General features: G+C 45.4%; 1 protein-coding gene across 1 annotated transcript in view; it reads right to left on the bottom strand.

Moving 5' to 3' along the window:
- The window catches only part of pde8b (phosphodiesterase 8B), a 54,159-nt gene that overhangs the window by 4,056 nt on the left and 37,212 nt on the right, over nucleotides 1-12,891 (bottom strand). Inside the window, exon 22 of the mRNA XM_085793121.1 lies at nucleotides 12,504-12,522. Within this exon, the coding sequence (XP_085649247.1) occupies nucleotides 12,504-12,522 (19 nt within the window). The remainder of the gene's footprint in view (nucleotides 1-12,503; nucleotides 12,523-12,891) is intronic.

Here is a 12,891-nt window from a genome sequence, read left to right as displayed (position 1 = left end):
GGCAGGCAGGCATTTAGGCTTGATTATGCATAAATTCTAACACTAATAATAAACTCACTTTTCGTTCCATACATTTGTCATTTGTCGCCAGTTCACATTAATGTCCATACCTCACTCAGTTAACTCGGGCAATATGTTCTCTACCCGGTCTCTTCTTCTCCCAAGCTAGCTCCTGGTGGACGAGGCTTGCTAGCCACTGATACACAACTGAAAATGGTTTTGTTGGGGTGTTTTGGCACGACGTTTTTTACTAGGGAATTTCGGCTGTACAGCTCCAAACCGACACTCATCTGACATTTTTTGCCAGAATAAAATGCACGGATATAAGTTTCAACAGCCAAATTTTAAACACTTTCAAACAGGCTTACAACTTGTCTTTTCTTTGAGTCGCTTGTCTTTTTTCCTTGTCTTGTCTTCTCCCGCCTGAGGATCGTCTCCTTTCTTTTTCTAGTCCCACCCCCTCGTCATTTTTTTTCTCTGATCTGGCATTGTTTGACTGTGACAGATTTGACAATTGGTTACTCAAATAAACGAGGGAGGGGGAAACGCTGAGACATTCAAATGCGTAAGATACATGGGATATTTAAGTACATCCCAAATAATAGTATCCAAATATGGTTTCCTCCATTATTAATGCAAACCTTATTTACAAACAGCTGTAATTTTAACAAACAATATTACAATATATACTGCATATGTGATACCTAACTCACATGTTGTATTGATACAATATACTATCATTTTTTTAGCAAGGGCACGACATGTCAAGATTTATCTTAATAACTTGTTCAATTTCAAAACAGCCCTTTACCGGTAGTTTGACCCGGTTTATTGATTATTCTATTGCAAATTAAGGTATTTTGTTTTTACATAGATTCTGTGTCATTTGTTATTTTCAAACTACTTCTTGGGGTAATTCCTTGTCCTTTGTTTCTTCAACAATTGAGTCACTGGAGGTTTCGTTCAGTTCCCCTTCTTTTTTAAATTTAACATTTTATACAGGGAAAAAATCTCAAGAGACGACATAGAGAGACTGGAATTTGTTATTATTTACACCTAGATGTATGGTCTGGCTGTTATCCGTGTTTTCAAAATGGCGGTAATGTTTTCTGTATTTCTGTGTTTTGTGTTGAATGTGTTACAGGCAATATGAACCGCCTGATTCACCATCTTGTTGGGCGACTTAAACTTTGTATTTAGTTAATTTTTATTTGTGTTAAAATTTTTTTCAAAAGGCTACTATGGGTAATTAGGTCGTAATATTCATTAAAAAACTGATTATGCTTATTTTTTTCGTCTTTGACAAAACTGTCCTTTGTCCTTTATTGTTTTTAGGTAATTGTAAAAACATTCTCATTATAACAGACCAAAGAAATTTAGATATTGAACAATAATCAATGCATCTAAAATATACAAGTACAACTAACCAAGCACAAACATGCACAGACTCAACTCATGCTCACATCAAACTGTCCTCTGTCTCGTGGATAATGCTGTGGTGATTGATACTAAACTATCTGACACCAGGTGGAGCCGGTTTTTTATTGGAAACTATTATCTGGATGGTGAGTTTCAAATCCAGGTCTACACTCAGAACGCAAAAAGCTTATTTTCTGTGGTGTTGAAACCAGTTTGTAGATGTATGCAGGATTTCCACCTTAACTCCATGTGTCCTTAGCTCCAGCTCCAGAGTCCTATAGTGCTGGTTTAAACCAGTGACTTCGGTAAACTAGTTCCAGGGAGTAATGGACGGTTCTCTCTGCCTTTCCACCTAGCGTCTCTGGGTGAAAACCTGCCCAGTTCCTCGGCCTGAATCTGGCCCATTATAACATCAAGTCTGATGTGGGGGAAAATAATGCATTCAATCTGGACCAATTCAAACAAATAATATCCTGAAAGCTGTCAGTCAATACCGGAGGGTAAAAGTCATGTTGATCGAAGCCTCAGTCCAGGACTTGGGCCTCGGCCGAGTGTTTGTTGGATCCACCTTTGCGGTCGGAGGTTCCTCGATCTTGACATTTGGTAGCAGACAATTTTAAGGTACTCATGGGCGTGGTCTTTTCCTATGTTTTATCCTGTTTGCCTTTGTGATTCTCCACGACTAGTCCTCGACCACACTGTACCTCACTCCTGAATGACTTAGTGACCTGGCCCCCGCCCTGGCTCTTCTCAGACATCGTCGGCGGTTAGCCTTACAATTGCGAACTCCATTGACATTGTTGCGGGTCGTCGAGCCCCTCGATTCGGCCTGAAATGACTCTGCCGTCGACATATTCTTCCCTGATGCCCCGGGACACGGCCGGAGACAGCATCTGACATCACCACAGGCTCCAGGAAGACGTTGCAGGGTGGTCAACATGGCGAGGACCTCCAGTCGACGCTTTTCTTCAGCGCAACCCCACGATGTGGCGAGGTGTTGTAAGTGGGCGTAAGCACACCACGAATCACGGGCCGAGGTGGTCGAGGGCGAGGTTCAGGACTCTCCTACTTCCTCCTTCGGGGGTATATTCGAGCGCAACAACCAGGGGCGACGCAGCGCAGCGTGCAGAAGGACGTCACGGCAGCGGCAAGGAGGAAACAGGACCGATGGCCAATCTCCAGGCGCAGAGGGCAGCAGGATCGCCAGCTGGGGCGTCTAGTCGTAGTTTCTCGTAGCAGGCGGTGGTTTGGTCCCGGGTGGAGACGGAAGTAAGGTATGCCCGCACCTCGGCCACCAGGGCGGATGCTGAAGGTGCAGCATCACCAGCGGCCCTCAGAGCGCCGCTGATTGAAGCAGGGATCCTGGCGCGCTTGGGTACCTCTTGTAGACGATGGGGAAGGCGATGCTGAGGTCGGTTACCCGGCCGACCGTACCGCCGTGATGAAGAGGCAGCTGCCTGTACAGCGAGGAGAAGGGAAGAAGCTGTAGATTGGGGCAGGAGGGGGCGGAGGCTAGCCGCCAGTCCTGGAAGCAGCCTGTCTCCAGAGCCTTGCCGGGCAGCCAGACGACCAGGACAGGTTGCCACGCACAGGTTGATGGGCGTAGACCCGTTGGGGCGTGGCGCCGGCTTACGGGCCTTGGCACGTACACGAAAGAGGTCGATGATGGTTGGAGGGAAGGCGAGCAGGAAGGTGAAAATGTAGACGGTCAGAGCGGACGCAAGGCCTTAACGGTCACATGCATCTTACGGTTTTAGGACATGGACGCCGCTCCAGGTTACCAGACAGAGACAAAAGTGGTCTACATAAGATACGTCTCAATCAGTGGTTTCTTGTCCGTGGGAAAACACAGCCCTCTTTGTAAAGGGATATTCAATCCCATGTCTTCTAAATTTTTCCAGGTTGGCGTGACAAAACACGTTTTGTCGCTCCAACAAATTCATCCAAACAGTAGGAGTCTTCAATCAAATCTTATGATCGTTAGATTCTTGTATATTCACTGTTCGGTAAACCGCTGCATCTTCGAAACGGACACTCATCCTAACCTCTAATCTTTCTCCAGGTTACCATGACAAAGTCCAACCAAATTATCCAAACAGTCAGAGTATCAATCAAATCTTCTGCACGTTCGATCTTGTGTCTTCTCCTGTGGTAAACTACAGCGTCTTTTGAAAGGAAACTTCCAAGGTCCAGCAGCTCTCAGTCTGGGAGGTTCCACCTGGGTCATGTCAGAGTGACAGAGCGTGGGACAAACACCACACACACAAAAAAAAGAGGCGTTGGCCTACATATATGCTGATGCATGTGGGCTAGAAGGGGGCGAGGTGCACACGACATCACGACAGAGATGCAGATTAAGAGATGCACTCCATGTCAGGGCAGAGAAGGAGGGGGGCATTTTGCACGGCGACCAGGTTTTTCTCCTTAAATTGCCCTCTCAGCGGAGGGCAACATGACAGGTAGCAATCTGGGCCCTTAAGTGAAAATGTTCAGAAGTAATCCGCGAGTCAGGAAGAAATGGCCTCTCAGCCGGGGCACGTCGACTGAATGGAGGGCTCGGCTGTATAGTCATAAAAGTGCTGAGGACGGTCCGGCTCTGGGAAACAACTGACTTGTTTTTTTGGTGGAGGAATGAGTTCCTTAGTTTGTCTGTTTGTGTGTGTGTACAGAGTGGGTGTGTCACGCTAAACGCTGTCGAGTCGAAGAAAAAAGGAGCAGAAGAAAATCACGTGAAACACGTTGCAGAGGGCATTTTATTCGAGCAGAGTGACGTGATACCAGGGACAACCATCTCCCAGGAAAAAACCCGGCACAGGTTCAAAAACATGAAAAAAAAAGTAGATGTGCAAAATCAACCTCACCACACCGGATATGTTAGCCTAATCATTCAGTCAATGAATCAATTCTCAGTCTTTTATTTGTACTGCACTTTTCAAATAATTGCAAACACAACAGTGCTTTACAGAATTAAAAGTCAAGAGTAATAATAAATGCCTAAGGACAATAAATGTCAGGCAGGTCAGGAAAGATAAGATAATAAATATAATAAAACGCAAGCTGTGTGAAACATGAATCATATGTTAGATATTAAAAATAAATGATACAATGGAAAACCAGAAATAATATAAGTACGTAACAAAAACAACAAAACACTTTTGAGATGATTGGTGGAAGTATAAAATTTTGTGGGAATTATAATGGAAATAAAAATATTAGAGGGGGATATAATCATAGACTAAATAGGTCCAAACATCTTGAAACATATAAAGGAAATTAAAAGCCCAATAAAATTCAGGGCTTTTGTTTTTTTAAAAAGCTCACCTACTTCCTGTTTTCCCTCCTATATCTTCACATGGAATGTTTGCATAGTTAATGTCGACGTATTATTGTTTATTACCTAAAAACCAACTTGAACATTTACTCTGATCTCTTTCAGGAGGGGGGGAACGTTTTAATTTTCCAGTTGTTTAATAATTTTAACTGTTTGGATCCAGAAACATGAGGTTACAAATGATTTTTTTGACGTTATTGATTATATCTTTCTCATTATTAACTGTAAAGGCTTGATGATTAAAAAACGGATCTGTGTCTTTAAATACTGGGTCAATGACGATAATTGACGACATTCATTGCTGTGGGCAGGTGGAGTTGTTACATGCTCTGTTGTTTCTTTATTTTTTAAATCTAATCGGTGCTTTTTTTGCAGTCACGTCTGAGGTCAGAGTTCATGTCATTATACATGCTGATCTACAAAACTGTGTGGCGGGCATTAAAGTGAGGCTCATAACAGTAACGACCTCTTGCACACACGAACCTGGAGCCTTCAGGGGGGGGGTTTCTGCTCGATCAATGAAGGGTGACAGAGTCATTTCCTGTTTCAGTATTTCTATATAGGCCTATCCAAATCCTCAATCAGTGTCAGGAGAATGTTCCTATCACAGTTATTTTTTTAATTCAATCAATTAAAATCCAGAAAAATTGTTGTTTTTCTTCAGTAACTAATTAAGTTGATTAAAGAGAAGTCTTAGTCGGAATGTTTGTGTTAATAGAAGTCTTTAATTAGTTTATCTTCCGACGGGCAATAACTTACATAAGAGTTTGTTTGGTCTGAAACCACGGGTCTGTCTTGTCACGCTCTGCTTGAGCCGAGGAGGGAAGAGGGAAAAACTTTTCTTGTATTCCACAACCTTTATCCAATGAGGAGAAGAGAACGGGCTTGAAGGGCTGTGTGTAGAGCCTAAGGATGCGCCTGCATGTGGTATGACGTTAGGGACGAGGGCCGTTAGATCCATGACAAGGGTCGGGGCTGCTAACTCCATCGGCTGACAAGAAGTTATGGTGCGTTCAAGGCAGCCCGTAACTTGTGTTTTCCGACTGGTGGAAGTCGTACCAGTGTCGATTGGTACGAGTTGAAACGGGGTCGGAAGTTCACGAAGTGGCCGTTATTGTGACTTTCACAGGTTAAAACTGGTCGGGTAAGAAAAAAAAAAACCCGAGTGGGTTGCTGGGAACGCTACAAAGTCGTATTCGTGACTTGAAGCTGTAACTTACGGTTTCTATAAGCTGCCTGGAACCCAGCATTAGCCCCAAAACAACACGGATTCGTTACTTCTGCTTTAATTATTTGTTCAGTTTGGTTTAGGGAAAAGCTGCCATTGTTAAAACATGAAGCTAAAATAATTATTATGATTGATCACTCGGACGCAATCTTCTTTGTCGTCTTCCTGTCACTGAGCAGCAGCTTCTGGGTGCCTCCGCCCCACGGTGTTCCAGGAGCGGCACCACCAGCGTGATTTCCCGGAGCAGGACGCGGGCTGGCAGTTTGGCTGCGGGGGGGGGGGGGGACGTCTCAGGGCTGCCTGCTTCCAGTGGACAGAGCTGCACACTGCTTCCTGGATCTTGATCAAGTTGCTTCCGGCTGTGATGAGCGTTTCATCTTATGCAGTGAGTGTCTTCCTAGAGTGAGAGGAGCTGTTTATGCGTGCTATTCTGCTGATGATGATTCTGCGACATATACATCTGTCTGGCCACTTCTGCCACCGTGGTGATTAATGTGGAATACTGATGCGCATTTGTCAGTGGTTATTGCCCAGCCACTGGGGTTGACATTTGCTACAAAAGGAAAATTCTCCTGAGGTTTCTATGAACAGACGAGGTTTTTTCTATTGTTTTTCGATCTGATTCATACGGTGGTCAACCACGCGCAATTTGAGGCCAGATGTTGCAATACAGATTATGTTTAAAAACCATAAAAACACAACAAACTCACAGAACAAATGCCAACAGAAAAAGCATTTTGCAACATTTTTCTTTCTCATTTGGTTCTTGGTTTGAAAATAGTTTCTGTGATTGCAGCAATTTCTCATGTTGCATTTGTGTGTTTTTGGTTTTGATATTTCTGTATGTAGCAGCAATCTGGCCGTTTGCGGTGGCGTTTGCTGTTGCAAGAAATGATATAAAAAGTCTGCATGGCGACATATTCAGACCTTAGGAATGATGAGCTGATCTACAGCCATCATTTTTATTTATGTTTATTCTATTTGTCTTCTTTCTTCTTTTGTTTTGTACATATATTACCTAAATTTGTAATAAGAGTTCTTGGAGAAAAACGGGGTAGACTACATAAGTTTGCGTCTTTGTGGCCCGTTCATTTAGGAGTTGCAATTTTTTTGTATTACAACTGTTTCTATTTCCTTTTTTAAAAGAAAACTGAAATACATAAAGAGACTTGCTAGAAATATAGACTGCACCTTTCGGCTGCATACTCTTTGCTCCGTAGGTGGGGTCTTAGAAAACGAAGCCATAGGGAACTTTTTTTTGTCTCGAACACATTTGTGTTGACCAATCACAGCGCTCTATCTGTTTTGAGAGTCGATTGGGCGGCTTACTTACACGCAATGACAGTGAGACATACTTTTGCGACGTGTGGAAAAAACATGAACAGATGGCTTTGGCCAAAGGAATCGTTCTTTGAACGGCGTTGGCATCAACTTTGAAAGATATTAAACTTGCATTTTGTCTTAAATGTTGAGCAAGAAACAGCACTGAAGTCTATTCAATTAGAAGATGGATGTATTTTGGTGTTTTGCCGAGGGATATGGGAAATGTTTAATCTACATGCTTGCTCGTCTCATCCTGCGCTGTGCTCTGATTGGTCGTAGGCGCTACCCTATTGGTGCTAGGCAAGTTGAAAGTAAGCTTCATCCCGCCCCCTGGGGTGGAGCCGAGGGTAGACGGTCGTGGTCGGCTTTTATAAGAGACTGAAATAAAACAAAAACTAAAAAGGCTTTGTTCAGACTCACTGAGCTTTCAGCCAGCTTCTGCTTCAGAGCCGTGATGCTGGTCTCCTGTGATGGAACCTCGGTGCCGAGGCCGAGCTGAACTGCTATCAGAAGGGAAAACAGAAGAGAACACAATCAGCACTCGGCATCTCAGCTTCTGTTTGTACAAACCGCACACCCGCCGGTCCGCAGAACTCGTTCTATCTGCATAGGTCGCTCCCGGTCGTCCGGTCCGGTTCTCCAGCGGGTTGTGAGAAGCTTCGCTCGAGGCCGTCTTGGGCCGCATGTCGGCGTCCAGGCCCTGGATGTGTTCTCCACTCCGTATCTCGTCCCTCGGTTCTGCGGACAAACACAAGTCACAGCTGCAGGTTTCATCTCCACAAAGACAAAATAAAAAAGAGTCGAAAAAACTCGATCGTCGTCATGATGAACACGTTGGATGTCTCACAGTTTTGAATCTGCCACTGCAGCTCGTCGCGGGCCTGCTCCTCGTTTGGTGGTTCCGCTTACGAAGAAGCGAACTCTGTGGCACGACGCTGTGGTCTCCAACTCTTTCGTGCTGCTGAGGAACAGGAAACTCACATACATCAGTAACAACTACAACACTGGAACTGCTGCAAGCGTGTTCTCCTGACAACCTGCAAGATTCTATTGAAGCAGGAATTTAGAGTTTGTGTTTCATTCAGTTTAAAGTTGATATATTATTGTTGAGAACTACGGAAGCCCGAGGGGTCACCAACAGTCGTACACTATAATTTTCAAGATGATTTTCTTGAAAGCTCAAAAATCATTAACTTTGTTTTTTGAGATAACGACTTACAGCGCCTCCGTGCAAACATTTAGTCACGTGTATAACAACCTCAAACTTCTAGATATTTTATTGGGAGTGGGTATTTGTATTTGTTATAAAACACCATGTATAATTCCTTCCACTTAACAATTATGTGCTACTTTGTGTTGGTCTGTCTGTCACATAAATCCCAATAAAATACCCTTGAAGTCCAAAGTAGAGAAAAGAAAAGCGAAACGCTTACTTTAGGCACTCGAATGAGCAAAGGAATTTTTAAAAAGCCTTTATTTCGGATTTAGGGACATTATACTTATTAAAAAAAAATATAAAATAAAATATATGAGAGGCTACTGGTTTTCGACCCAGACGGTCTTCGTTGCGCGTTAGGTTTGATGTCACCCCTGACGAAGACCGGTGCCTGAAGTATGTGTTTTCACTTTTCCTTTTCTACTGTTTGGACTTCTCAAACTTCATGAGCACCTGAACTCAATTGTCTGGAAAGTCTTATCCTTCACCTGTGAGACCGGTAACTCTTTGTTTGTTTGTCGGGAGAAAAAATTGAAAGTTTTGGGGTTGTAAACGTCACAAAATGTGGTAAAGTTCAAGGGAGTGTGAATACCATGGAGACGCCCATGAAGAAGGTAAGTAATTGTAGCGGATGACAAGTTCAGCATCAGTAGATGAAAGCTGAAACATTCCTCTTGGATGATTGCACTTATTGTTTATATGCGAAAAAAATTGATCCTAATCAATATATTCCTGCTCTCTGATGTTGCTGCACTGAATGATGATGTTCAATAATTAATTATGATGTTATACTCCTTAAAACCAAGTTTAATTTCATTAGGGCTTCCGTAGGGGGACAATTCTGTAAATACAAAACTTATATTATTTGTATTTAGTATAAATTTAATATAGAGGTGTTGTTATTTATATCACACCCACCTGGGCTCTTGGGTTGAGACTCTGTCCTCCCTCTATCTGCTGGGACAGCTGCCATGGCGTCTGGGCGGGACACGTTTACTGGCTGAACTGGATTCCACTCCTGGGGGGTGGAGGTGCTGCAGCGGGACCGAAACTAGATGACTGAGACAGAAATAGAAAAACACGGTTCAGTGTTTTTCTATTTCTGTTTGTGGACTGTGTGACATTATTAGAAAATGGTTTAAAAACATGGAGGGGGATGTCTGTTTTTTACCCTGGGGGACACGCGTGGGGTTTGGCTTCAGAGAGATCTGAGCAGACTTATCGTGAGGGACAGCGGACTTGTCGATGTCAGAGCGTTCCATCTTGTTCTGGAGGTCAGAGGTCAGATTGGTGGCGAGCCCTCCTGCAGGCCGCTGGGGAGACGAGAACGGGACGAAGAAGAGGAGTTCAGAGGTGAGAGAGAAAACTGTTTTTCTTTTCCACGTTCTAGGTCACTGTTGATTTTTGTTTTATTGTGTCTTGCCTTTGTGTGTGTTCTTCATTGAGTCAGTTTTCTGCTTTATTGAGTCTTCTATGGTTCTTCTATGTATTTCTCATGTGTCTTTTTTACTTTTACAACAACCTGCCTGCGGTTTAGGACCCTCTATTAGTCGTGGCTTATTAATCTGGCTTATTTAACATTATTGTACAGTGCTTTGTTTTAACGATGGAATGAGATGCAATTATGGAAGTGGGAACATGTAATCGATCTATTTATTATTTGTTGGAAAAGGGGGGTGGATTCAATGAGAACAGCTTCATTCTCACTCCCTTTTCAAATACAGTATGTATGATTTGCTTTTGTGGTTTTGGTGGTTTTTTTTGGTTCTTCAACTGTCCTATGTTATTTTACTGTTACATATGAAGGACAAACTGAAAATTGTGCCTATTTTGTTTTACTGCTGAAATAAAATATATATATTATAATTTAAAGGGACAACAGGAGTTTTGGAAAAAAGCGAAGCGTTTTCACACTACTATTTATGAGCTCTCCGCGTTTCTGCACCGTAGAATTTTCTTCGACCCGGCGCCAAGACAGAACTATGTTTTTCATTTCATCAAGAATTAAATTCAGAGGTTGGTAGACGATCACCATACCGTCCCTAGTGAAAAGTTGCCGACCATTAAACGGCGAATGCTGCTGCGTATTCTCAGAATGCACGTAAATCCGAAAGTAAGGAAAAGCTCGGTCGGCTCGCCCTGCATTTCCCCTGATTATAACCACTCTCGATCCACCTTATCTGGTCGCCTTCGTCTCGCGCCGAGACATGTGTGTCCTATAATTTGCACACTTCCACTACCGCACTTTTTCACATTCCGCGTTCATCCTAACTCTAATTTTATAAGGTCTCACGCCCCCACCACTGCACCACCTCCCCCCCCATCCGCCACCCCTTGTTATATCCATCTCAGTTACAAGATTTCCGCGTGCAGCACCCCTCCGCGAGGGCGCTCCACTGTATAGCCGCGGACCGGAAGATTCTGTCCATCCCACACATTAACGTCAGACCCCCCCCGAGCCTCGCCATTACGATTTGACAGGGTTACTGCAACTTAACCACCTCAAGAGAAAGAAGAAAAAAAGGCGAGGACATATACTTTCATGTATTTATATAGCCAAAATTTTCCTAAAATTTCTTAAAACAAAATTATAGGTTGCATTACGTATTAATTGTTCGGTCTAACCCCTATTAATGTAAATTTGCCAATTGTCCATGTGCGCTAGTTGCGATCATCATACCAACACAACCAAACAAATATGAAAGTCAGAAAACCCTCACACACAACCCTCACTATAAACCCAAACCCCCCAACCCATCCACCCCCCCCCCCCCCCCCCCCACCCCCACCCCCCCCCCCCCCCCCACCCCCCCCCCCCCCCCCCCCCCACACCAGTACCCCCCCCCCCTCCCCCCCACACCCCCCCCCCCCCCCCCCCCCCCCCCCCCCCCCCCCCCCCCCCCCCCCCCCCCACCCCCCCCCCCCCAACCCCCCCCCTCCCCCCAGACCCCCCCCCCCCCCCCCCCACCCCCCACCCCCTCCCCCCCCCCCCCTCCCCCCCCCCCCCCCCCCCCCCCCGCTCCCCCCCCCCGACCACCCCCGCCCGGAGATTGAATACCTCCCCCCCCCCCCCCGCCAACCCCCCCGCACACCCCCCGCCCCCCTCGCGCCCTACCCCTCGCCGCGCACGCATGTACCCACCCCCACCCCACTTCCCGGGCCCCCCCCCCCCCCCCCGCGCCCTACCTCCCCCCCCCCCCCAACCCACCCCCCCCCCACCCCCCCCCCCCGCCCGCCCCCCCTCCGCCTAACTGCCCCCCCCCCCTCCCTGCCCTCCCTCCCCCCTCCCCCCCCCCGCGCCCCCCCTCTCCTGCCCCCCTCCCCCCCCCTATACCGCTCCCCCCCCCCCCCTCGCCCAGTCATACCCCCCCCCTTCCCCCCCCCCCCACCCCCCCCCTACACCCCCAACGGCCCACCCGATCCTGTTTGGCCCAGGTCGTTTCCCCCCCTTGTTCCCCCCCCCTCCCTGGGCTTCAGAGGGTGTTCTGTGTGTCGAACTCCTGGCCATATATATTCAACCACCGGGCCCAGGCCTTATCCCCGGGGGGTGGGTGCGGCGCTTAGTTGTGTCGATGTCGATGGGGTTGCGTGGGTTGGTGTGCGTGTCCTCCGGTGGCGCGGGTGGGTCCTGGTCGTTTTTTCTGGCGGGTCGTTCGGTGGTTCGCTCGGGGGCGGTGGGGGGTTGTGGAGGGTATTTTTGGGGTCTGGGTGTTGTCGTCGTTCGTTTGTTTCTTTTGTCTTTTTTCTTGTATCTTGTTTCTTTTTGTTCTGTTGTTTTTTTTGGTTTTGGGAGTGTGTTTTCGTTCTTGTTCCTTTGTTTATTTTGATTTTATGTTCCTTTATCTCTCTTTTTGCTTGTCTATCTGTTCTTTGTTTGTCTTTTTGTTGTAGATTTTCTGTTTTTTGTTGCCTTTGACTTGTGCTTTCTTTTTCTTGTTTTTTTGTATTTCTGTATCTCTGTCTTTTCTTTCGTTGTATTGTTTTCTGTCTCTTCTCCTCATCCGTCTGCAGCACAAACACACACAAACACACACAAATCACAATGAAGTAACAGAAGTAAAGATGTAGATTATTATTGTGTATTATCTGGACCTGCAATCAAATCATATAAAGTTGATTCTTTCTTGATGAAAATATTAAAAAAATGTCTTTAAGACTTGGAAACCCTTCTTTAAATATGCTGGAAAAAGACTCACAAATAATGTATTGAAGGGAATGATTGACTGCAGCTGCACTGACAATTGGCAAAATGACATTTTTGCGTCATTAAGGTTTGTCAGTTATTTAGTAATGAATTTTGTTTTATGAAATTTGGGATATTTTAATTCATGAAAGTACGGTATATGTCCTCCCTTTTTTTCTTCTTTCTCTTGA

The sequence above is a fragment of the Trachurus japonicus genome, chromosome 12 (genome assembly GCF_045865225.1).
Source record: "Trachurus japonicus isolate A0001 chromosome 12, Traja_1.0".
In the NCBI taxonomy this organism is placed as follows: Eukaryota; Metazoa; Chordata; class Actinopteri; order Carangiformes; family Carangidae; genus Trachurus; species Trachurus japonicus.
Note: the sequence above shows the minus strand (reverse complement) of the source record. Positions and strands in the feature narration are given on the sequence as shown.